The following is a 25521-nucleotide window of genomic DNA, read 5'->3' on the forward strand; positions in this document are numbered from 1 at the left end:
ATACCTAATACTGACTTGTTTACATAGATTGACTCTGGAAGTGACAGTGCTTTATCAATATGGACGTTCTGAATTGTACCGTGGCTTTAAAATTGTCATTTACATCTATTTACCTTGCAGACAAGCTTGATTTCTGAAGGACGTATCATTTTATGAACTAAAGCACTAGCAGAGATTACCCCTCATTCTTAGTAACGTGAACGTTTTTAGGAAAAGAGCTTCATAAAGAAAAAAAAAAAGGGTTGTATTTAAAACGAGTTGGAGTATTTCACAAGTTTAAAACCACGACAAAATAAGTGCAAACGAGTGGTCAGTTATAGGCCTGATAAATTAAGAAATGTTGGACTGGTCTTCCTTGAATAATTTAAATATTATTTAAGCCGAGAATCAGGAAGCAAATTTTAGTAGGTATTATTTTCGTTCATGAATTATTTCAGTTAAAGTACCGTCTAGAGACTATATCCAGAAAATTTTCAAGGTAGACAATGTGTGAACTACCAATCACCCAACTTAATCATATGTTGCATCTGAATTAAGAAAATAAAAGTATATTCTTTGTTCAGGTGACAGAAGTTGACTTATTTTATGCACGTACAGTGCAGCTTTTTACCGAAGGAAACTTAACCTCGCATAAATTCAAACTTTTTGTTCTTGTAGTTAGACATGGTAATCTCTGAATGTGCGAATTAAGTTGTACAGATATGAGGTAAAATAAAAATGAAAGAAAGACTTAAATGCATAAAGAGGGCTTGTTCAAATCTTGGTACCTCACCGTCTGAAGGGATCTACTGTATTTAAAGAGGGTTTCCTGAATTAAACAAATAATCCAAATATTAAAACACAAGTCTTTCCCGACCCATTATCCAAGTGTCCACATTTATATAAATCTTCTGTGAACCATATCTGGAATTCGTCCCCTACTGATACATGCAAAGGAGTGGAAAAATTATCAAACAGCAGCTCTAGTGAGTCAGCGGTTTGACCTGGAAGGCTGTAATGGAGTTTGTTACAGTCAGGTGATCCTTCCAGAAAATAGTCGTCTTTTGGAAGAAGTCGTACACCCTGGGAATTGGTTATGACAGTTCCAAGTCGGCGATCTGGAGGTACATTCGGATGAGTGCAACCCCAGCGTGATGACCAACCTGCTGCGCACTCTACAGATCCACTTTGATGTATAAGCTTGAATGTTAGCAAATCACCTGCGATTGGAGTTACAAAGCGTCCAAAAGAGTCGGCTGATGCTCCGAAACAAACTGGAGAAGTTGTCATCTTCTTCCAGTGGACTGAAAAAAAAATGAAAAAATAAAAGGATAACCTCTTTTCTCGTGGCTTTTTATTTTATTCGGAGGCCTCTTTGCGTCGTAGGGAGGCTGAGGAGCCGGGGAGAAGAAAGCGCGCGGAGGACGATGGGAAGGGGATAGAGCCTTTTCCCTCTTCCCATTGCCCACCGCGCGCTTTATACGTCATTCATTCTTTCCCAGTAAGAGCCTCTGCGGAGGATAGTCATGCATCATGTGTCCATCTCAAAGAAAATGAATAAAATTATCTAAAAAAAATGACACAGTGAATGAGTAAATTAAAGCAGTTGAAATACGTACTTGTCACCTTTTGAACTAAACTAAACGGTAATTTAGGTAATTTAGGTTAGGTAGTTAAACTTAGCTGTGTTAAGGAGTATGTAAAATGGCCCAAGACTAGAACAGAACTTTTAAAGCGCTAGAATTTAGAGATGAGATAAATATTAAGCTTATTGAAAAAAACAAAACAAACCAAACAAAAAAGAAAGCATCGACGCTTTAAGAGGTCACCTAGTAAATTTAAAGGAGCCGTATCACAACGGCAGAAAAAAATGGATAACGGGCTTATTAACGACGAAAACTGATTCCTTTGCACTTTCGTCATCATAAAATACTTCTACCAGCAAAAGAGTGAGTTCATGGTTCATGTTAGAATTGTTTCAGAGCCTTGGTCTGGTTTGTCATTTTTGGGTCAGATTTTTAACAAACTTCCAAACGTGACACAAGTTGACATAATTGAGGCGGGATTGGTTTGAAAGGATTTGAGACATACGGCAACTGAGGCTTACCATCGCAGTGCTGTCCAGTATATTCTTGAAGACAAACACACTCGTATTCATCACGATCGTAGATCGGGAGGCAAGAGCCCCCGTTTTTGCATGGATTTCCCATGCACGGAGTCTAAAGAAGAAATCACAAAGCATAATTAATTCTGTTTTTTTTTTGCTCAGAAATAATGAGCCCTCCAGGAATAAAATTTTTTAAAAAGGATAAATTAAACATTTTTTTAGTGCGTTTGTAAGTTGCGCAAGGATTTAACTCATCGTGAACAAACTTAACTCACAAAAAAAGGATGTTAAGATTTTCTCACCTTGATGTAGTAATGCTCAAATTCAGGGTCATGGATAAGGCTGTTGGAATGTGTAAACTTATCTGTTCCCAGCAACTCACAGACCTGTTTCTTAGCAGTAGAAGCAGCAACATTTACCGAAAAGCACTCGTGGTTGCGCACGCATTGGAAGGTACATTCAAGCTTGGGAATCTCTAGACTGGCGAGCTTCACGGCGTTCAGCTTGACCGACAAAGCTTTTACAAAAATTGCAAAACTTACTCCCTGATTTTTACGTTTGAAATTTTGAGCATTAGTAAAAAAACTCGTTGAACAAACGAAAATAATTGTTATGAAAAAGGAAATGTTGAAATGTACTGCCATTATTGCAGATAAGCCTTCGCTTTTCTTTTATGTTTTTCGCGTTTCTTGTATGCTTTCTTTTACGTTTCCTTTATATTTTGTTGCTGTGTCCTTAAGTCATCAATAATTCATGGTGCTAAATAACTTGTGAGATTTTAAGCAGCTTTGTACATCTGGATGCGATATGCTGCAAGTAATTTATCTCAGAAAGAAAACCTTCTGTTTTCAAACAAAAAAACAAACAAAGGCACGAACAACAAAAAAATATTTTTCTGCAGGCAGGCAGCAGACGAAATTTTTACATATTGTCCGAGAATTTTTCTCTGGTTTCAAGTGTTAGAATTTTCGATCACAGATAGACAAAAAAATTACTTGAGAAACATCATTGTTAACAAATGCGAGAAAGTTCAATCGGATTTGACTTTGTTTCAATTTTTTTCCAAGCGGGGCTAATTTCATGGTAGCAAAACGTTGGGGAGCCTTTGTAAGAATCCTACTTTCCAGTGGCTTTTTGTAATTCACATCTATGCTAGCGTGTGGTATGAAATCTATTCGGAATAGAATACAGCATTATGAATTGAACGAAAGAGAAATCGTGGGTGACTAATTATGAAACTGTTTTGGTAACGCACGATTGTGTGCGTAATTTGTTACCCATGTTATGGAAAAGTAAACGAAGGGTATATATTCGCGAAATTAGAAAACAAGTTGTAACATATTAAAATAACATCCTATACTAAGCTTGCTGTCCAAGTAGTTAACATCCAGAACTTTGGGATCTATAGTTTCGGGCTCAAGCCTGACAGTAGAGTCCACGTTCCTCAACTTTGTTTCACTTCACCCAGGTTGGACCCAGCCGAGTGTGTAATAGATGCTGGCGGACATTTTGCTGCGGTACTCTTGGATTTATAGCCACTCGTCTAGAGGTTGCAAGATAGTTATCGCCATGTGCTAGAAGCCCTGAAGAGACCGGCAAGCTACGAGATCCGGTAGGCTGGTCCCTGTGAGCTCGTGTGCACGTGCCACAAAGCAAATCTTGTACCCAGATCTCCCACGGCCAAAAGAATGTGATCTGGGTACAAGATGATATCTATGTCACATTCTCTCGGAACAGGAGCCCATGACCTCGTAATCTCCTGCTCGCAATAATTTCTCGGATTAACTTTTTTACTTAAATTCTAACATAACATAAGTTTTCTGGAGGTTAATGGCTAGCCTCCCTGGCAATGGCGTTGATGGTTGCTTTAGATGTTTTCAGGCTTGTTTGGGCTGGCCCCTGCGGTCGTGCAAGGTGCACGCCTATGACTGTCTAAATGGTCCATTCGTGTTCCGTAATACTTCTTTGTAACTATTTGCCGGGCCGAGTAGGATTATGGACCGTGAGAGAGTCTCTAATTATGAAACATCTATGCTACACCATGCTAGAGTACTAGTGTTGCTTGAAATCCTCTCGGACTATATATTTTCTCGAATAATCTCGCGGATTACATATACATCTTTCTCTTATCTTATCACTCAAAATTTCAATCGCTTCTTGGAAATTCTTTAACTCTTGGAAAGACTGAACCCATGGCCGACTTAAACTGTACTCAGTAATAAACTTATTCCTGTTCAGTTGTAAACAAACATTTAAGGCAGGGTTTCCTTGCTGAGCCGTTAGAGACCTCGCCGATGTTTTCCGAAGAAACGAAAAGAAAAATAAACAACGTTGTGGGTACAGGCTAGCCTTTTTTCTTTAAATACGACTTTAATTACAAGAGTCTGCTGGCAGTCTAGAAAGGGATTCCTAGCAGTATACGTACCCTTAGAAGACCAATCTGGACATGGCTTAGGCCTTTATTACTTGACCCCAGGAAGAGACTATACTACCAGCGTGCATAGAGTTTTAAAGTGATGACGTCATAAAAATTAAATCGGTGAAATTATGGAATTGATTGAAATATTTTGAAAGAACAACATCTGAAAGGCCTACAAACTAGTATTGTGGGGCAAATAGGCCATATGCACGATGATGTCATCTTACTGCTACTACCAGAATCCTTCAGGGTATTGCTTTCTTATGCAAATTACGGCTTTTTTTATTTAAACCTCACTGGGATTAGCAAATTTAAATATGAAAGAAAAAAGGAAAGGAGTTCTGGTCCCGGTAGCAAAAAGACGTCATCGTGCAATTGTTCATTGTCTCGGAGATACTAGTCCCGTTTTGCTCTGATGACTCCTTCCTTCTAAATTTTACTCGATTCTTAATGTTATGAAGTGAGTCAGGAGCTGAGTGAGTCGAATTTAGAAGGATTTGTATGAGTCACAAGGGTACTACTGGGCTAATATCTCAAAGACAATTTGCCCTGGAATGCTGATTTTCGGCAAGTAGGCCTCAGTTCGGTGTTGTCCTTCATAATATCTCGAAAAATCCCATAATTTCTCAAATTTAATGTCTTATGACGTCACTCTTTAGGACTCTATGGACTATCACCCTCGTCCCAGGGATTTCAGTCCTTATAAACTGGAGGGGAGCTCCACAACTCCCCCCCCCACACTTTCTAAGGAAAAAGCCGTACGGGAACGAGGTTGAGAACTATACTGTGATTTACCTAAATTGCTGTCTTCTAAGTTGCAGCAACAGGTCGCAGCGACAAATCACTCCGTATGTACAGGCAGCAACACGTTGCGGCGCGACAAATCGCTTCAGTATTGTGTACTGGAGAATTATTGTGAAAATCTAGTCTCTTATGATTGCAACAGAATTTTGCGCCGCAACAAGTCGCACAAATTTTGTCTGATTTGGTTTCTTGCGACATGTTGTTGCGACCAAATTCTTTCGCAGAGACGAAGATTTTGACAAAAATACCCCAATACCCACGAAGCAATTTGTCGCTGCGACGTGTCGCCGAGACATGTTACTTCAACTTGTCGCCTAGTGCGTACCGACCTTAATTGTAGGGGGTATCTGAGCAGGAAAAAAAAATATTGGCTTTCGGCTTTCCGGTACTGAACACCCTAAGTAAGACTTAAAGGAAATATAAGGGATGGAAAGTTCTAAACCAGGTATGTGAAAGGGGTACCATTTGTCAATAAAAGGTAAAGGTAATGGTAATAAAGGGGTGTCTTTTCTGTCAAAAAAGGTATGTAAAATATATGGCAATTCCCAGAAGAGGAGTTGAAAGTGGTGTAAATATATATCGAGACGCGAAGCATCGAGGTATATATCTAGCGCTGTTTACCGACCCTGAGGGGGATAGTTGTTTTAGTATTTACCAAATCGGTTGGATAAAAATGAAAAAAGTAACTTTTTGTAATTTAAAAGCGTCACTTAGTAGGGACTTTATTTTCAATTTACAAACATTTCGGGGATTTTGTCAAGTGCATTTTTACGATTTTGTTACAAAGTCAGCATGAAAATAACCTTCTACCTACTAGTAAACACCGAAAAGCCAAAGTTCGTCGCTTTCTTGGTATTTGTTTGTACGACTTATGGCTCAAATTTTGTCTTTCGAAAATGTCTCGAAACGAGATGCCATCTTGGCTCTGGTCGCAAAACAGATAGCCATGGATACTGAGAGTTATGGGAGCCAATCAAAACGCGTGAAAATTGCTATTCACTGATGTGGTAAACGCTAAGAAGGGTTTGGGGGGTGGACCTCGGGGCGGAGCCTCCCCGTATAAAACATTCTTGAGTAGCCCCCCCGGGTGAAACCAAAATCTGCAGTTCACACCACTGGGCTTGAAGACGAATAACGATTGTAAACAGTTGTTACATAAGTATATTAAATTAACTTGAAACTTGAAATTTGAAACAAGCATCCCCGTCTTTTTCCTGAGAGTCATTTTCAGACTAGTCCCAACAGGGCAAACACACTTTTGTCACGTTTTGCGCCGTCATCGTTTTCACGCAGGGGCGGAGGTGCCTATTTATGAGCTATACCTAACCTTCTATAATTAGACACCACATGACCTATAACGATCAGTTATATTGAAAAGCCACTCAGTAGCTGCGCATTTGTTAGGGAAGGGCTGAATATAGCGTCGAGGAACCCATCCAAAAGGCCAATATGAAGTCTGCTGTTGTTCTTGCAGTTTTTGTGATATTTTGTTGCTGCGATGCCTTTGGTATCAACACAGTGCCATCTCTGAATGTTACCCAATATCTTGGCCGCTGGTACCAGGTAGTTTAACGAAACGTAAATGTGTGCTTGAAAAACCTTTGTATCTGTGTATTTAGGTGCTACACAGTGTACTTTAGTATACGTGAGGAGTTTGAAAATGCTCAATTCAAACTGCTTGCAATCAATGTTTTATTTTTCCCTGTTTTTCTGAGCACAAATCAAACCACTGCAGCACGTACGGTTACGTAATACATGGGTAGTGTCACGAACTGCAAATTTAGTAGATATCACAATCCCTGCGATAGAGTGAGAGCTGCCATTCATTCTGGAGATATCAATATCGATGGTGCAACTTTAGAAATGTGTTTCTGGTCTCTCCGCTAATTTGTGATGATTTCATACAGAATGATTCTCAGCGAGGATAAGAATGTCAATAATCACGTAAAATCCTATCTCTCATGACACTTCCAGAGAATTAATCCCCTTAATGTGAAAAGCTAAACCGAGGAGAAACTAAATCATTCAGAAAGGGTCAATTGGATCTTGAGGACAGAGAGTTTGCGATGAATTTATGTATAATTAACAATAAATATTTCAGCTCAATACGGCGCATCACTTAGTCAAGAAGCGTGTAGAATCATATCCTAGAGGGGAAGGAACTGAATCGCTACAATAACGTGAACTGCCGAGAGGCGCCCGACACCCGGGGAAGGGTGGGGACAAGGCCTTATTTGGCCTAAATAGAGTATGGTTTTTGACCTCTTGGATCTTAAACAGGCTACAGATTTTCACTCCTACGGTATATAGGACTAGGCGGGGAAGGGAAGGGGGGGGGGGGGGATGGGCGTTAAATGGTTATAAAGATGTTTCTTGTCCTAAACAGGGTAGCGAAACTTTTCGGATTTTGTCATAAACAGGGCAGGGGTTCATGGTGTCAACGGCAAACCCCCGTCCAACTTTCACTGAAATACCACCCGGAGGATTTTACTAATTGAGGTAAATTAAGGGGCAGGGAAATCTGTCATTATGGTATTTAAACGGGCGTTTAACAGTTTAACACAAATTTTCGAGATGAAAGACACCTTCCGGTAATGCTCCCGCAATATCGTTCATCATTTTTCAGGGTTTTGAAAAGGGCTTTTAAAAGTAGGAACTTGAAAGAGGCTCCACTTTACAATCGAGAAGAGCAATGAATATTGCTTCAAGGCATACCTGTACTATGTTTTGTTTTTGCAGATGTACTCTGATGCCGCAGTTATGAGCACGTTTGAACGTGATGCTGTTTGCGTGACAGCTGATTGTGAGTAGCCAGCTTGTTGTAGCCAAAGTGTGAGAGAATGGAGTTTGTGGTAGCCTGTCACTGGCCTGTGTACGCCTACCTCTCCCCTTAAAAAAGGCACAAAGGCTGGGATTGGGGAGGGGATGGTATTAGAACACTAGTGCTGAAATAGCTTGATGACAATTTGTATTTCCTGTTTGAACACATCGGTATACTATAAATTAGGGGCAGCTAGTAGGGACGACTACATTTTCTGAAGGGGGCCATAAATGGCCTTTTCTTTTCCGAATCCCGCTACTATTTCTATTTCATCCATTTCCTTTCTTTTTCTTGGTCTTATTTGGTGTGCTGATAATTACCAAAAGTCCACATTCGGATGATTGACCTTTGAACAGCTTCATCTGAACTTGCGTCACCGACGGGTAACCGCGATCAAACAGAAAATCTAACTTGTGAACAGAATACGTCTAATTAACGCTTTTCACACTAGCGTTTTCTTTGGGGATAATTTTCTCTCATTTATAAACATATAAATACTTTTCAATGTCTCTGAAGACGCAAGGCTCATAACTCGAGCTAACGTATAATCCTTCATAAGTGCGCCCTATCCAATGAAACGGAACATACACCAGTCAAGCAAGCATTCTTTGCTCTACCGACTATCCAAACAGAGTTTGTTTCCCACGTAAGCACTGATTTATTTGCTTATTTCTTAGTTTCTTTAAATTATGTCGACAACTAATCCTATCTTCTTGGCTTTCAAAAACCCCCCTTAAATCACCTCATATATATTAGTGGCCTGTTTTAGGCGTTCAGATAATTGGGTGCGACGCGAAGTTAAGAAAGTGGGAAAAAGTAGAGGTGGACTGAGGAGAGCTCTAGATTCATCTGTCCAAAAGTAAGGCGGGGGTTTTAACTGACTTAAAGAGCATAAATAAAGATTTTTTTGTCCGCATAAAATGTTAGAAGGTTCTGAATTCACAGCAAATATTCTGTTTGAATTCGTAGCTCTTGCTTTTATCACAGACACTTCAACAGCGAAATTAAGTTGTTAAACGCATAGCTTTCCACTTTAACTATTTATCACGTGATCCCTCATGGGCAGTAGGTAATCGAAGATCGCTGGTATATATATTAAATGGTAGGTCGTTTGACACCGTCTCTGTTCGGTTCAGGTTGTCTCCTTCCAACAAAGAATTAAATGTGGAGGTTACAAATCGTAACATTGTTGCTTTTGTTTAGATTCTCTTCGAAAAGACGGCAAGATCGGTGTCCTGAACAGTGAAAGGCTCAAAACAGAAACTGGTGAAGGAAAGAACATAACAGGATATGTCTACATGCCCGACCCTAAAGAACCAGGGAAGTTGATAGTGCACTTGGAAGGAACTCCTTTTGACGCTCCTTGTAAGTAGAAATAAATATGCGTCTTATATTAACAGCCTAACTTGGAAACGAGCATACGGGTGTTTTCGCGTGTTCTCAAACTATAGACTCCCCGGAAAGCTTCATTTTACCATTTTTCACCAGAAAAGTTAGCTCTGTTACCTTTAGTGAAGGAGGTTACACCCTCTTCTGATCGCAAAATGATGAAACTTCTAACATTCGATAACTTGTTTTCCCCACTTTGACAATCCGCTAAATCTCGTAGTAAAGTGACGACGGCTACCAAGTTTTCCCGCCAAAATGACGTTGGTTCACGCGCGAGCACTACTTAGCACTGAGATAATCTCGTACTCGTCTTAGAATCTAAAGGTCTTTAATGATCACTAAAGGGGCAATGCTCTGATCCTTATCAAGTTCTCTCACCTAATTCTTTAAGGAAATGAAGGGAGATCACTCTGGAGAATCTTTTGTTGTTACCGGGATTTACATTCGAATTAAGGGTATCGTAATGTATGTATAAGGTGTAGTTATGTTCGTGGACTCAAAACTTAGAACTATATGACTTTCAAGGAAAAGCAACGGACTAGAATTTTACAGGGTTCACAAACTGTTGGTAAGGCAAGAAAGCAAAGCAATGCCCTTGCCTCCACGATGCACTGCTTATGGCAGTCAGTATCAGTACGTACAGGTTGCCCCGACGTACGTACAGGAAGCCCAGACGTACATGTACTGTATGCAATACCAATAACTAATAATACAGTATAGACTGGAAAAAAAGAGTATCGGAGCTAGAATCGTACATATTAGACTGAAGAAGAATAAAAAATATGTAACAGTTCAAATGAATACACTTTATCTTTTTTTTATCGGTTTTATCTTTACCCTGCTTAAGTTTCAACTGACATTTCCTCTGTTTCTCCTCGAATTAGACTCTCAGTTTGGTGCCGCTAAAAAATATCTGAATATCTCCTTGCTTTTCCTGGCCTTTCCTGCTTTTCCTCTCATTTTATGTCGAGTTTCGCACTTGGGTAGACGCTACATAAAAATCTACCGCGAAAATTAAAATACAATGATATAATGGTAAAGTTGTATCAGATTTGAGTGTTACATATTCGTTGAATCTTCTTCAGCCGAATAAGGTCATCTCCAGCTCCGATTCTCTTTTGCGATTTATAATGTATTATCATAATTAATATTAAATGTTAATGTTAGTAGTATTATTACTTCTACTACTACTACTACTACTACTACTACTACTACTACTACTACTACTACTACTACTACTACTACTACTACTACTACTACTACTACTACTACTACTACTACTACTACTACTACTACTACTACTACTACTACTACTACTACTACTACTACTACTACTACAGTTGCTACTGCTACTGCTACTGCTACTGCGACTGTTACTGCTACTGCTACTGCTACTAATACTACTACTGCTACTACTACTACTACTACTACTACTACCACTACTACTACTACTACTACTACTACTACTACTACTACTGTGTACAGACACGTTAGTATTACAATTTGTCTCGGACATTCTTTTCTCTCCACAGACTGGATTGTTAAGTTGGGGCCTGCATCGTTCGGCGAGCAAAATGAGTATCAGTACGCTGTCGTCACAGACAACATGCAGATCCAGTTGTACGTGCTGGCGAGGGATGTCAACGACTTCAGAAGCCAGTATGATAAAGAAGTATTAAGCTGGCTGGCAGAAAATGGCTTCACGAGGATTTACAACAAGCCTGTAGCAACTGTACAGAACGAGAAATGTCTCTACCCAGACAAAAAGTCTCTTTATCAGTCGCTCGGAGAATTTCTGGAACAGAAGTAGATCGCAGTGGTTCCTACAGAACGGAGAGGACTAGCGGATACCAAGTGACGCTTGAATTCCAAAACGTAGAACGCAAAAAACGAAAATACAAGGTGTCTAAATCAAGCAGACAGTTTTGACATTTAAATATTTGATGAAGGTGATTCTCGCTTAAGGAAACAAGGAGGAGACTTAAAGCAATCGTATTTTTCTTATCTGTAACAAGCTAATTAATTAAATAAAAAAGATGTCGCTTTATGTACCTGGTTTATTTACGGTATGACTAGTGAAAGCATTTGCCCGGGTGGGGGGGGGGGGGGGGGGGGGGGTACTTTAGGAATACTTGGGTGGGGATGTGCCGCTGGTACCCTGGAACCCTTAACTTATACTAGCTCAGCTGAATTTTGCTACCCTACACTAGAGTAAACTCCCCATATTCACCCTATCCTAGAGTAGCTGTTTTCCAGAAACTACCGAGATCACTAAAACCTTCAACCAACTGATCAGTTTCCTGAAAAAAAAAACCCTTTTGTAGACCCAAATTCTCTGATTTATATACCCTATCCTAGAGTAAATTGCTTGAAAACCATACCCTTCACAGTGGCACATACCAATAAAGCCCATATATGGCAGGAGCCAGGGCATTGGCCTCGACGTGTACATATTTCTAACGTTAGTGCATTGAGACGTTCTGAACACTCTCTTGCTGGATTCAATTTATATGGAGCGGAATTAGATTCAAGTGATTAGTTTACATCCACGAACTCAGAATTTGGGTGTTTTTAGTCTGTTAGCTTTGGACCATGCTCCGCACTGGGTGGTCTCCCCACTACCGAACCTGAACTCAGGCTATAGGCTGTCAGCAGGGAACAAGAACACGTTTTCAGCAATCAGCAAGAAGCGTTATCTATAATTATTCAAATCTGGCTCAGTGAGACAGTGTTCTCGAAGGTTACAAAATATTCGATGAAGAAGCTGATGGAGTTCTTGAATTTTCTTCTGAAACAGTTTGAATTTGTTTTTAGAATGAAAGGACAAGTTTAGTTTTACATAACTCGTTTTCACTTCTCCCGTTTACATCGAAACGATCCCGGTTGAATCGGTAAGCGAGCGTAAAGCCCCGTGCAAACAGACGGATTATTGTTGGCCAACAACTCTCAACATTGTTGGATGTTACATGTACCTCCGTTTGCACACCCTGTTGCATGTTGTTGCTTTTTAAGTTGTTGCGTTTTGTTGGGAGTTGTTGCACAAAGTTTGAAGCCGATCAAACCTTTAGCCACTTGCAAAAGGACGCAACAACTCTCAACATTGTTGGGCCAACAATGTTGAGAGTTGTGGCGTCCGCTTGTACGCAATCTAACAGGTTAACTGAACTCTTCAGGGCGTGAAATAACTTATATATTCACTAGTTAGGGGCGAAAGGTTTTTAACTATGAAAATCTTAACAGGTACCTATAATGATTCACTATCTGCTTGCGTTTTCGTGATGTTTCTCCTCCTTGCACTTTTCAGTCAAGGTTTTGGTTATTCCAGTATTCTGATAGCCATTCTCTATGTCGAAGCTTCTCGGCAAGCAGTCTATCCAAAGATAGAGGAAGGAGCAACCTTCTAGTGCTTTTTCTTCTCTTGTTTCCTAGCTGAAATAAGCCTGGGGAGAGGTTGGGAGAGCAAGTACTCCTGGTGACGGACTATACTGTATATTCCCCATGTTATGGTCAGAAAGTCCGAAAATGGGGAGGGGTTGCACTTCCCCTCTCATTTTCTAAGGCAAAAGTCCTGAGAACGAAGTTGAGCCACTATGGTGATTTTTATTTTTAAATCACTATGATCACAATCATGCTGTAGAGCCCCAGATGATCCATTTTGAGGTTTTTTATCACCTGGTATGCAGGAGCCACTTCGCCGATGCCCAGAATATCATTTTTTAGATCAGGCAACTGAAAACAAAAAGAAGAATAGTTTGGGCATTCGTCCAAAAAAGCTTTTCCACAGTTTTAAAGCTTTCTTTGGACGAATGCCCAAAGTATTCTTTTTTTTTTTTTAGCCTAAAAGCTTTTGATCTTCTTTGCAAATTTGAGACGAGGTGAACATTGATTGGCGGACTGAGCAGAGGTTTTTTTATCCATCTGAGGGACCTCCAACCTTAACTTATTCGCTTTATGTGAACCTTTTCTGGCAAACTTAGCTTGCTAACTCATGTCACTAAGGGCTACTTCGTCGAGTTCGTTTTTTGTACCTAGCCGTCTTTATATCCACCTTAATCTTCGCTGCTTTATTCGGGACTTTCGCTCCTTCCCTTCGTTTCTTGTCTTCAAAACCGTCATTTCTCTATGAGAATTTTACCACCAAAACATTCGGAATTTTCCTGTGTTTTTAGCAGTTTCTTCAACTGATAAGCCAGTGGATGGAAATATACATATTTATGCTCTCACGTAACTGAGCGCTTTTGCGTTAGAGTTAGGGTTTTTCTTTCATGATATTCACAAAAAAGGAAGGAGTTCGGGCTAAAAATATACTCACACGCGCCTTTGTCGCAAACGTACAGATATCGATAAATACGAGTCAAAAGATGTCACAACAAGCATGAATTACTAAATCAGATTAAAAAGAAACAACTTTTGCTTGCATTACGTATACAGACTTATAAAGAAGAGGAACGGACTTTTGGGACACTCTGTGGTCCCGCCCGGCAAACACACCTCTGTCACGTTTTGCGCTGTCATCGTTTTCACACAAGAACGGAGGTTCTATTTATGAGCCATAATAAGCTTCTATAATTACACACCACATGACCTATAACGATCAGTTATATTAAAAAGCCACTCAGTAGCTGCGCATTTGTTAGGAAGGGCTGAATACAGCGTGGAGGAACCGTCCAAAAGACCAGTATGAAGTCTGCTGTTGTTCTTGCAGTTTTTCTGACATTTAGTTGCAGCGATGCCTTTGGTATCAACACAGTGTCGTCTCTGAATGTTACCCAATATCTTGGCCGCTGGTACCAGGTAGTTTAACCGAAACGTAAATGTGTGCTTGAAAGACAATGTATCGGTATATTTGAGTGCTACGCAGTGTACTGTAGTATTTGAGAGGAGTTTGAAAATGCTCAATTCAAATTGCTTTCAACAATAAATTTTGTTTTTTGCTGGGGACAAATCTAGTAGAGTCAGTAGAGCTACTAGCACGTACGCTTATGTAATACATGGGTCGCGTCACGAACTGCAAATAAGTAGATACCACGCGATCCGTAGGATCTAGTGAGAGCTCACACTCATTCTGGAGATAGCAAATATCGATAGTTCAACTTAAGAAATTGTGTTTCTGTTCTGTCGGGTAATATGGGATGATTTCATATGGAGTGATTCTTAGCGAGGATAAGAATATTAATGTCAATATTTTAACACGCGTAAAATCCTATCTGTTTTGATACTTAGAAAGAATTAATCCGCCTTAGTGGAGTAGCTAAACCGAGGGAAAACTGAATCATTCAGAAAAGTTTAATTGGATTTGGAAGACAGAGAGTTTGCGATATATTTATGTATATTAAATAGCAATAAACATTTCAGACTAAGGGGTGGTATACTAAAGGGGCATCTTTTCTTTGAAAGATGATTTGTAAAAAGATAAGAGGTTTGGCCTCGGGATTGAGCCTTCGTAAATATTAACAACAACAACAAAAATAACATAAGCTTTATTTGCATGACTAAAATATAACTTTATCAAGTGCCCCGGCCTCCCCCCTGTTCCCTCCCGTATCTTATCTTGGCGAGCAACACGGGTCTTGAAACAACCCACTAGAAAAGCGCCTTTCGCGGCTATAATTTTCATACAGACTCAGAGAACGGCAATGAATATTGCTTCAAGGCATTTGTTTTTTGCAGATGTACTCTGATGCCGCGGTGATGGATACTTTTGAGCGTGACGCTGTTTGCGTGACAGCTGATTGTGAGTAATAAGTTTTTCGTTAGTCTCTCTCGCACACAAAAGGCTACGAGGATGACTCGGGGGGGGGGGGGGGGGGTGCTTCAGGGAATTCTTGGTGGAGGTGTGCCGCCCTATTTCAGACCAAAAAACGTCATTTTTCACACGCGTTTTCAGACCTGACCTCGAGGAAATTATGTCATCATTACTTAGACTAGAAGGTAACAATAAAGATTTCTTAAAATCCATTTCCAATTCGCATGTTTCTCTTTCTTTCTTACTCATTTGGAATTAAAAGTATAAATAAGTTCTTACACTTTCGTAGATCCCTTGAAAACCATAACCGTTTTCAGACCAAAACGGCGGTAAAACCATACCCTTTGCTCCTTTTAGCACTGGTTTACTTGCTTATTTTTTTGTCGGTTGAAATTCTGTCTACATATACCCTATCTTCTTGCCTTTAAAATAAAAACACGCCATGGGCGTAGAGCATAGTTAAAGATTGTTTTGTCTTAATATTATGTTAGAATTTTCTGAACTCAGAGCAAATATTCTGTTTGAATTCGTGGCTCTCACAATTAAAGCAGAAGCTTCATTAGCAAAATGAAATTGTAAAACTTCAACTTTCTATCACATGATTCACTCAGATCACATATTTTTTTTACTTTTGTGGCCTCCTAATATTGTTGCTTTTGTTTAGATTCTCTTCGAAAAGACGGCAAGATCGGTGTTCTGAACAGTGAAAGGCTCAAAACAGAAACTGGTGAAGCAAAGAGCATAACAGGATATGCCTACATACCCGACCCAAAAGAACCAGGGAAGTTGAAAGTGCACTTGGAAGGAACTCCTTTTGACGCCCCTTGTAAGTAGAAATCAAGATACGCCTTATATTAAAACGTAGCCTGTTCCAGGCGTTCAGATAGTGGAGCGCGGGAGAAAAATTCACGAAGAAAAAAAAACGAGGGAAGACTAGAAGGAGAAAGGGTGTACAATGTAACTCGCTCCCCACTGACCGCCGCGCTCTACTATCTGAACGCCTGGAACAGGCCAATTAAAACGTCTTATCTGCTGCGTAAAGATGACCTCTCTAAAGACGAATAAAGTCAACTCCAGCTCCCATCCTCATTTATGGATCTGTAATGTATTATCAGTATTGCATAGAGTACGTCCTGGGCTGCCTGTGCGGTCACACCTTGTGTAGCATTGAAGTTCTTCTTTAACGTGTCTTGAACCTGTGTAATCAGATGCTCTTTTCTCTCAACAGACTGGGTTGTAAAGCTGGGGCCCGCATCGTTCGGAGAGAAAAATTTGTATCAGTACGCAGTTGTCACAGACAACTTGCAGATTGGATTGTACGTGCTGGCGAGGGATGTCAACAACTTCAGAAGCCAGTATGATAAAGAAGTATTAAGCTGGCTGGCGGAAAATGGCTTCACACATTTTTACAACAAGCCTGTTGCAACAGTGCAGAACGAAAAATGTCTCTACCCAGACAAAAAGTATTTCTATCAGCCACTCGGAGACTTCCTGAAACAGAAGTAGATTGCAGTGCTTCCCACTGAACGGAGAGGTCAAGTGGATACGAAGTAGCGCTTGAATTCCAAAACGTGGAACGCCCCCCAATAAACTGAAACAATAATAATGCTCGATATCTAGATTAAGCAGGCAATTTGCATATTTTGAAATGTTTGATTATTTTTCCCAAAGGAAATGGAGAGAATGCTTAAAGCAATCATACTTTTATTATTTGTAACAAGCTAGTTGAATAAAAATTGTCGCTTATGTACCTGGTTTACAACGTGACGAGTTTACTTGTCTTTTTGAGCATTTGCCTCAGTGTATTTTTAGCCGGATTTTTGAAAACGTTATCTCAAAATGGACCTTTTGCCTCCAACAGTTTATTTCGGCAAAAACTATCTCCAAAGAAGCTATTGTAAAAACTAAGAGTACAACCATTGCTTTTTTCTCCTCTCCTTCCTTCCTTCTCCTCGCACTTTCTTTTTTTTCCTTTCCTTTTCCTTCGTTACTGTGATTTTGGAGCTTCTCGGGCTTAAGAAACCTGCATTTTGACCCCTATTCACTCAAATGACTGCAAATTTCGTTAGGTTGGTTTTCAAAAAATCCGTTAGACATATTTTCACCCGTTAGTGGGGTGAGACATCCTCCCTTGCTGGATTCAACTTATCTGGCGTGGAATTAGTCCGGTGTGGCAGAAGTAACGCGGAGTAGCGCAAATCGACATATTTTTGTCTTTTCTGCGCAATGCGTGCGTGTGGGAATCCAATATGGCGTCTGAAAATAGCTTCCCTATCGACGAGATTTGAAGTTCCATTTCTCAGAAACCAACGCATTACAGAGCACCATAGTTTGGGAATTTTTTTAAAACTATGTCTAAAATTTCCAATTATTGAAAAAAAAATCAAGGTAATTTTTGAAGTTCTAGCTTTTCCTACCACTTCAAGATAGTTTACATCCACGAGCTCATGGCGTTTGGTCTGAAAACGTTTCCTTATAGCAAAAAGACCATTTTCATCCGGTCAGTAAGAGCGCCACTTTATCTTTATATGGACATTCCAGTCCAGGTCAGTTATTCGGAGTTCTCGAAGGGAACATTATATTGGTTAACTAAGAAGAGCAGATTGAGAACTTGAATGTTACACGGGACGAAAAGGAACAAATAAGGGCCTTACGTACATATGATCTAAATTTTAAACTTGTTTCCAGAATGAAAAGACAACCTTTACCACTACCACAACCCCGAACCCTCGAACCCTCAGGTAACAGGTTCGCATCCAGCATCCTGCACTTACTCACTTCTTTCCGGCAAGTGAAAAATCATAACAGCTAGCTAGTAATTGGCTATCTGCTTGAGTTTTCTGCTAATAAAACAGCTACATATGTATTTTTGAATTAAAATTTGTGGCTTATAATACTCTTGGAATTGTTAAACTAAACTTCGTATTGTCCACAAAGAAAACAGACTTCGTACTGTTTACAAAGTAAAGATATAGGCTTCGCTCATCTGAAAAAGACACATTTAAATCAGAAAAAAGCCCTCTTGCAATTTTATGATGAATTAATTGGTTGTTAAACTAAAGGCAGTCAAAACAAACATAATACAGAAGATTCTAGTTACAGCTTAGGTACACATTTTTAGGGAGTAATGTGACGCGGGGCTTCGCCTGCTGCTTCAATATATGTTCTTAAGCTGCGTAAACCGTTTACAAATATCAGCCAGACACTTCTCCACACGAGTGCGCGAGCACTTACTTTCAGACAGGTCTTCGAACGTTTTTAAACATCTGCAGGGTTCAGAGTTTTGTAGAGCATCCTGCACACCGGATTGCTTCGAGATCCTGGACTCTGCAGCCACTAAGTACCAAGTGAAGCTTAAGGAATCCATGTTCATAAAATGGGAGAAGCCCGATCTCAACCAGCAGGTGAAACACATTAACCTGACTCTCTCCCTGTAAAGAACTAAGCGTCACTCATTTAACTTTGTTTTAGTACGCAATATTGACAACGCAATGTAACGAACTTTGTAAGATCGCGCGCGCTTTAAATTCAACGGCGATTTCAAAATATGTAACACTGAAGATGACGGATGTACCGTCGAAACATGTCTGGAAAATTAAAGAAAGTTGTTATGTTTATACGACTGTTTACAAATATCTAAAAATTCTGAACTTAATACTCCAATTAGTTCCCGGGAAGCTTAATTTTCTGAGTCGAGATGGGTTTCAAGGGGCGAGTACTTCATTATCCAAATTTTTGACTTAACATAACATTGTCTTTAGGTCAAGTAAACCGACACAAACTGTACTGACAGCAAACTAGAACGTAAGAACATAAGTAAGTCTGTGTGTGGTCGCTTTCAAAGTACTGTTTTTTTCAAGCTCCTACATGTCTTGGTTTTGGCTATTTCACTTCTTTACTGTATTCAGTTGTGGTTGCTGAAGGTGGGAAAGGCGGAGATCTAAGAGTCGGTCATTCAGTATAAAGAGGGCCCTTATAAAATATTTTGAACGTCGATGGGGGGAGAGCTAAATTCGAAGAGGGGCGCTTATTTCAAGGAGGGTGGAAATTCGGGCATTCACGTTCAGCGATTTGAAAAGATTTTTCCTAAGACAAGGCAATAAGATAGCATTTTGTATTTATTTAATTTTCCGATTTTTTGCGACATTCAAGGGAGTGAATCGGTCTTTGAAAGCTTATATAATGCAAAGTGATTTCCGTCTCCGTTTTTTGGACTTGAAGGGCAAAAGAAACCAGTTGGATCTTGACCTTTTGAAAATAAGGAAGATAAATTAAAGTGGACTGAACTCGCAGAATAGCTACTCAACTAAACAAGTTTTGAATAATAATAATAAAGTGACGCCAAGTCAAGCCAAGTTTTGTTCTTTGCTTGTTCACCTAACCTTCCTCGAACTGTGACTCGATCGAACAAATAGCTATTGTGCACGATAACTCAATAGAGAATGAAGTCATTCTCTCTTGTTTAGCACTAAACTGTCGTTGAATTGTCCCCTCTGTGCGAAGATTTCGAGTTTCTCAAGATTTGTTAAAACAGAGGCTTTAGCCACAGAATTCATGCAATTGACGGGTAAGCCCCGGCCTTTAAGAGTAACGAAAACGTCATTGTTGGTTACACCATAACCGTTATTTTTGGTCCAAAAAGTTAAAAATTTGTCGATCTGAAGGTTTATCCGGTGATCACCTTAAAATCAGGTTCTTAAATTGCGGGGAGCAATATACCAGCTTAATGAATAGAACAGAGGGAGTCTATTACGAAGAAAACTTTTTGACACAACCGGTCAACGACAGGTGAGCGCCAGGCTGTGTAAATGAAACGATTGTTATTTATTTCTAATGGTATAACTAAACATTATTTAGGTGATTGCTAATTGAATACTTACCAGGCTTACACTTTGACTTCGGTACACACATAGGACTGAAAAAACAGAATTCAGTGATATGAACGAAACATAACTAAACAAAAAAGACATTAAGAATAAAAGCATTGTCTGTAATGTAAACTAAAGTGATAAATATAAGAATAGAACACGGTAAACACAGGCCACTGAAACATTTTCCGAGGCAACATGATAGAAAACAACAAAAGGAAAAGTGTTCAGGGCGTGTGATTATGTAATTTTTCTGTAAGCTTCACGTGTCTTCGCATGGATTAAAACAAGTATAAAGCTCAACCAGGCCGCTTCAGTTAGGCTATTGTACGTAGAGCGTTTCTGAAGGCATACAAGTCGACTGGCAAAATGAAATTCGCTGTTTTGGTGTTTTTTACCTTGTTTATCTGGGGTGATGCCTTCTGGTTTAAGACAGTGCCTTCTCTCAGTGTGGACAAGTACCTCGGGCGTTGGTACCAGGTATGTTTCAAAAATAGTTCAGTACGCTAGGCTATTTTTCATTTATATTCCACGTCTTCCAATTAACCGTTGGATACGTGAAATATAATTGCAACTTTTGAGTCTAGTATGAACGAAATCTTGTGATGCAACTATTTCAAATGAAATCTGAACTCTAATCAAAAGAACTTTTACATGGTCAAACCGCTTTTTACATTCATTGTTTGATTGATTCTTTTTTAAATCGGCACAATTCAATCTGCGAACCCTGAAAGGTCTAGTTTCATTGAGAACGATCATCTTCGTTCCAATTATTCCCTGTATTTTCTAACGGTAAAAATTTGTGCTCCTTTGGTGCAAATTTTTGTCTGTATTTAGGATCATTGAAATTCCTAAAAGACTGAATGCACATCTCATTTGCAAAACAATAAGAAAATCAGTCCTCTTCTTCAAGCTGAGCTCTTAAGTTTATCTTCCCTTTCCATCTAATAGGCAGTTCGTTACGTTACTTACTGCTGTCAGCGATCATGTTGATCCTCACTTGTTTATTTCGTTTTCTTACTTGTGATTTAAACAGATGTACGCCAGTCCCTTCGTGGTGAACACCTTTGAACGTGACGGAGTCTGCGTAACAGCTGATTGTGAGTGCTTAATGAGAAGATTTAGCCAGCGATGCTCTCGTTAATATTTATAGTTTACTCAAACAAAATATAAAATCGTGTAATACTAAGCGGCGACGGCAGTGAAAACGGCCAAAAAAAGTAGTAGGTCTAATTAGCAAAAGAAACCTAACTTTGCACGTGCAGCCCACTTTTTTGTACATTTCTTTGCCGTTGTTTTGAAGGAATACAACGTGAAACTTCCAGAAACTTCCTAGCTACACGTAACTTGTGACCAAGTCGATTTTGAATAATCTATAGCTGGACTTGCAATGCACGCATGCGTACTTATAATTATGTGTGTTTTTTATTTCAGACACCCAACGAGAAGACGGCAAGATCGGTGTGCTGAACAGTCAAAGACTTAAAACAGAAACTGGTGTCGGAAAGAACATAACAGGGTATGCCTACATACCCGATACCAAACAACCGGGGAAGTTGAAAGTTCGTCTTCAGGGTGGAGTTCCGTTCGCTGCTCCTTGTAAGTGATTAGCTAGTAACATATTGTTAAAAGCTGGAACCACCTTCAAGATGGGTCTGTACCAAGTTGTTGTGCCGCCTTGTTCTATCTAACAGCTCTTTAACGTTTTAGCGAATTTAACATTTTAAATTTCAAGAGTGTATTCTAGTGTGTGCTCTTCTTGTATTAATGCTTTGTATTTATACATAAATTTAACGGTTTTAGACTTCCTTCATAGAGTAGAAATAGCGTTTTTCCTCTTCTCTCTTTTTTTGTTTTTATGTGTGCATTTGTGCTTCAGTTTTCTTGCTGACCCGTAATTCAATTCTTTTTAATGCTGATGTCAATTTGCTACCTGGCTCCGCTAGCCCCATGGCAAGCTCTTGCCCATGGTTATTCCAGGCAGCCAGTACTCTTATTTTTACTTTTAATATTTTCATTGTCGTAATTTATGTTTGAGCAAGAATGAGTACAAACAAAGATTGTTGTCGTTGTTGTTTCCGAAACAGTCAATTTTGCAAGAGCTGCCTCTTATAATCCACAACGTGTGGAACTATAGTTAGAGCAATCTTGAACAGAAGATTTAAGCGCCGTTTGAGGTTCCTTGCTTGTCGGCATAACTGATGGAACACCTTTTAATTATAACTGATTTTGTTGTTTAGCAAAGTTACAAAACTTTCAAGCATCTTGTACGTTATGTATTTCGTACAAGGGAAGGTGTTTTATCGGGTATCGAAACACCAAGAAATGAGTCGAAAAAAGAGGCACACCAACTAAAAATTTGAGGAAGGTACTTTAAGGTGACTCATGATCAAATTCAGTAACAATTGTAGTGAAACAAGAATCAATTAGGTTTGTCTAGAGTCTTAAAACCACCCACTCAGGAGTGACGGGAGATCTTCCGGAATTCACAACTACAGAGCTAAGTTAATCACCTATGTTTATGTTCCATTTATGTTCTTGGAAATGTCGATCGCCCTTCATGATTAAAAAAAATAACTTCCCAATCCGATAACACGAACTAACAGTTTTCTCCATTTTTTTTTCTGAATTAATCGATTTTGATTAATTTTCCCAACAGACTGGGTTGTGAAGCTAGGACCCCCTTCGTTCGGCAACAAGGGTCTGTACCAGTACTCCATCGTCACGGACCCCTTGAAAATCGGTCTGTATGTGCTGGCGAGAGATGTGGACAACTTTAAAAGCCAATACGACGAGGAAGTCACAAGCTGGCTAGCAGAAAATGGCTTTAAACACTTTTACAACAAACCTGTTCCAACCGTCCAAAACAAGAAATGCCTGTACCCAGCCTAAAATTATCTATCGCCCCGAAAATTCCGCCTTGATAATGTTACGATTATGAGAAGTTGGCAGATTAAAGCGATAATAGTTCCAGTTTAAAAGTGGCTGTTGTTTGATTGTCGAGCAACTAGCCGGATTAATAATGTCGAATCTTGATTTTTCTCCCGTAGAAAGACTGTAAGGTAACATGGTTAAGCTTTTGAAATAAAGGAAATCTAAATAATTGACATTGCTGTCTGTTTTCGGATTGTTTCTGAACCATCAATTTTTTCCTAAATTGCCCCACGTGGTATGAGGACCATGATGGTTGATAAAACAATGTAAATTTCCCAGAATTTGTATGAAAAGACAATAGGTTATTTTATACAAGACAATCAGTTGTTTCTCACTTATTTGTTTTAGCATTTAAATGCAAAACGTAACTACAAATAAAATGGATGGCTAGTATTTTATTGACAGCCGAAGTTAATTAATACTTTTTACGTCGGTCTTTTCAGACAACCATATGCTCCATTTTCTTAACTATCGCAAAACACGGGGAAATAAGAACCTGAAAGTACTTCCTCAAAGGGGGAGAACCAAGCCAGATTGAATTTCTACTATGCCAAAATATTCTAAAAATTCAGTAGAAAAATAACAGAAACGCTTCGCATCGGTCTCGCGGAAATTTTCCGAAAAACGTGGTCCACCTCAAGAGCCAGGTGGTCCTCTTTGACTGGTCGGTCTAGTCCGACCGAAACTTGTCGTTCCAGCATGAAACATTCTCGTGTCCAATCGTCGGTGGAAAAGTTGGAAATCTTGTTTCTTTCACTGCAGGGAAAAGTGCAAACTACGAGGAATCAAGGCCGAAGGCAAAGATGGTAAATTCCGCATTCGTCCCCGAATTTACATCCCCATGTAAAATGGGGTGCAAATGCGGTATTTATTATCTTTGCCCTCGGCCTTGATTCCTCGTAGTTTGCACTTTTTTGCACAATATTTGGCCGAGGAAATTTGTGTAAATCTAATTTTTCGACCAATGTTCGTTCCATTCTGCCATTAGTTGATTCTACTCGTCCGTATGACCGGTCGGTCTGATGGGATAGCATGCAGCCATTGAATAGTATCACGTGACCTTGAATTCCGCTCGAAAGTAGGAGTTTAGTAGTTTAACTGTGCCCCATTATAAGGAAGCAATAACTATTGCAGAAAGTAAGTCAAGAAAATGTAACCCACTGGATATATGTCTGCCTTAGCAGGCTGAAGAATCTGGGAAGTTTCGTATTTCTAAACTGGTCTTTAAAAAACAAAAGCCAACTGAAAAGGTAAGAAATGTCGCAGAACTTACTAAGTGATAGCTATAGAAATGGTGGAAAAATAAAGTTATAGCAAAGACTCTAGATCTTTCTCTTAAACTCTCCTTTAAAGTACTTACAGTTATCTCATTTAACCCTCGGACGTGCAAGCAAACTCATACCCCCGCCGTGGTACAAGGATGGGGTGAGGGGGGGGGGGGGGGGGGGGTCGTTGGAAACCCTCCATCGAGTTGTTGATATGTTGCAGTATTTCGAAACGATTTTAACTTCAGTGGAAAGCCTTTGATCTTCTCAACAAGATGAGGTATATTTTATGGGTGGTGGCGCTGCTGGAGGCCTGTGACGTCACCAAAAACGGTCGCTAAATAGTATTTGACCAAGAGTTAGAAATCAGGTAAAAAATGCGAGAATTGGTAATTTTTTGAGCTTGACATGTAAGACAACACATAAATAAGTACTTTCCATCATTTTATCCACAAGCTTTACTTTTCTCAATACAAGGAGTTGAAAAGAATATTCATTTTCACTCAACACTGGCTTGCCTACTTGCTACTTATGACGTCGTATTTCATAACCATAGTAACTGACCATCACTAAGCTTGCCTCAAAATGCGCACGAGGGATAAACGAACAGCAACTGAAAACGTCAGGGGTTGATGTTTTATCGTCTAGGAAAAAACTCAGGAAAACCCCAGAATAACGCCCCCCTCTACGTCCGAGGGTTAAAAGAGACCAAAAATTTAACAGATGCAAACAAAGTCCCCACTGTAATACTTCTGTATCGTATTGAAGACGCTGCGGTCTTGAGGTTGAGTTTAACACTTCTTTATTGTGAGCGACAATATGGCCGAATGAAAGAAAAACATGTACAGTCGAACCTCTCCTTACGGACACCTCTCTAATACGGACAGCTCACTTGGTCCCGGGAAAATGCCCATACATTCTTTGTAAAAATAACCTCTATAATACGGACCCTCTATAATACGGACAACGGACACGAAATCTCGGCCCCAGAGAGAAAATTCATACAAACTGAACCTCTTTGTTACGGACACTCCAATGATGACAGTTCTTATTCAACACGATTTCCTGTTTGTCGTTACATATCAGAGTGTAATCAATTGTCTCATTGTTCATACGATAACAGTATCATGTTTTCAATCGGTAAAAATTATACTATCGACATGTCATTGCCATTTATCATCAAGATTTC

At 39.6% G+C, this 25521-nt stretch overlaps 3 protein-coding genes across 3 annotated transcripts; all 3 read left to right on the plus strand.

The window, feature by feature from the left end:
* The first annotated feature begins 6685 nt into the window (after positions 1 to 6685).
* LOC140942736 (outer membrane lipoprotein Blc-like) lies at positions 6686 to 11566 on the plus strand. Its single transcript, XM_073391715.1, has 4 exons — positions 6686 to 6872; positions 8049 to 8112; positions 9334 to 9495; positions 11052 to 11566. Exons 1-4 carry the CDS (start codon positions 6759 to 6761, stop codon positions 11327 to 11329), a joined length of 618 nt encoding a protein of 205 aa, XP_073247816.1. The 5' UTR covers positions 6686 to 6758; the 3' UTR covers positions 11330 to 11566.
* Positions 11567 to 14160: 2594 nt separating this feature from the next.
* Positions 14161 to 17018, plus strand: LOC140942735 (outer membrane lipoprotein Blc-like). The gene is made up of 4 exons (XM_073391714.1): positions 14161 to 14313; positions 15190 to 15253; positions 15930 to 16091; positions 16494 to 17018. The coding sequence occupies exons 1-4, from the start codon at positions 14200 to 14202 to the stop codon at positions 16769 to 16771; spliced, it is 618 nt and encodes a 205-aa protein (XP_073247815.1). The 5' UTR covers positions 14161 to 14199; the 3' UTR covers positions 16772 to 17018.
* Positions 17019 to 20404: 3386 nt separating this feature from the next.
* LOC140944230 (uncharacterized) lies at positions 20405 to 23205 on the plus strand. The gene is made up of 4 exons (XM_073393361.1): positions 20405 to 20613; positions 21170 to 21233; positions 21568 to 21732; positions 22793 to 23205. Exons 1-4 carry the CDS (start codon positions 20503 to 20505, stop codon positions 23023 to 23025), a joined length of 573 nt encoding a protein of 190 aa, XP_073249462.1. The 5' UTR covers positions 20405 to 20502; the 3' UTR covers positions 23026 to 23205.
* The last annotated feature ends 2316 nt before the right edge of the window (positions 23206 to 25521 follow it).

This window comes from Porites lutea, chromosome 7 (genome assembly GCF_958299795.1).
Source record: "Porites lutea chromosome 7, jaPorLute2.1, whole genome shotgun sequence".
Classification (NCBI taxonomy): domain Eukaryota; kingdom Metazoa; phylum Cnidaria; class Anthozoa; order Scleractinia; family Poritidae; genus Porites; species Porites lutea.

What these genes read in the sequence shown, in the direction of transcription:
- LOC140942735 (XM_073391714.1), top strand. Translation starts at nt 14,200, where the DNA reads ATGAAGTCTGCTGTTGTTCTTGCAGTTTTTCTGACATTTAGTTGCAGC. An exon ending in ATCTTGGCCGCTGGTACCAG is followed by an intron (nt 14,314 to 15,189) that starts GTAGTTTAACCG and finishes TGTTTTTTGCAG; the next exon opens with ATGTACTCTGATGCCGCGGT. An exon ending in AACTCCTTTTGACGCCCCTT is followed by an intron (nt 16,092 to 16,493) that starts GTAAGTAGAAAT and finishes TTCTCTCAACAG; the next exon opens with ACTGGGTTGTAAAGCTGGGG.
- LOC140944230 (XM_073393361.1), top strand. Translation starts at nt 20,503, where the DNA reads ATGAAATTCGCTGTTTTGGTGTTTTTTACCTTGTTTATCTGGGGTGAT. An exon ending in AGTCTGCGTAACAGCTGATT is followed by an intron (nt 21,234 to 21,567) that starts GTGAGTGCTTAA and finishes TTTTTATTTCAG; the next exon opens with ACACCCAACGAGAAGACGGC. An exon ending in AGTTCCGTTCGCTGCTCCTT is followed by an intron (nt 21,733 to 22,792) that starts GTAAGTGATTAG and finishes TTTTCCCAACAG; the next exon opens with ACTGGGTTGTGAAGCTAGGA.
- LOC140942736 (XM_073391715.1), top strand. Translation starts at nt 6,759, where the DNA reads ATGAAGTCTGCTGTTGTTCTTGCAGTTTTTGTGATATTTTGTTGCTGC. An exon ending in ATCTTGGCCGCTGGTACCAG is followed by an intron (nt 6,873 to 8,048) that starts GTAGTTTAACGA and finishes TTGTTTTTGCAG; the next exon opens with ATGTACTCTGATGCCGCAGT. An exon ending in TGTTTGCGTGACAGCTGATT is followed by an intron (nt 8,113 to 9,333) that starts GTGAGTAGCCAG and finishes GCTTTTGTTTAG; the next exon opens with ATTCTCTTCGAAAAGACGGC.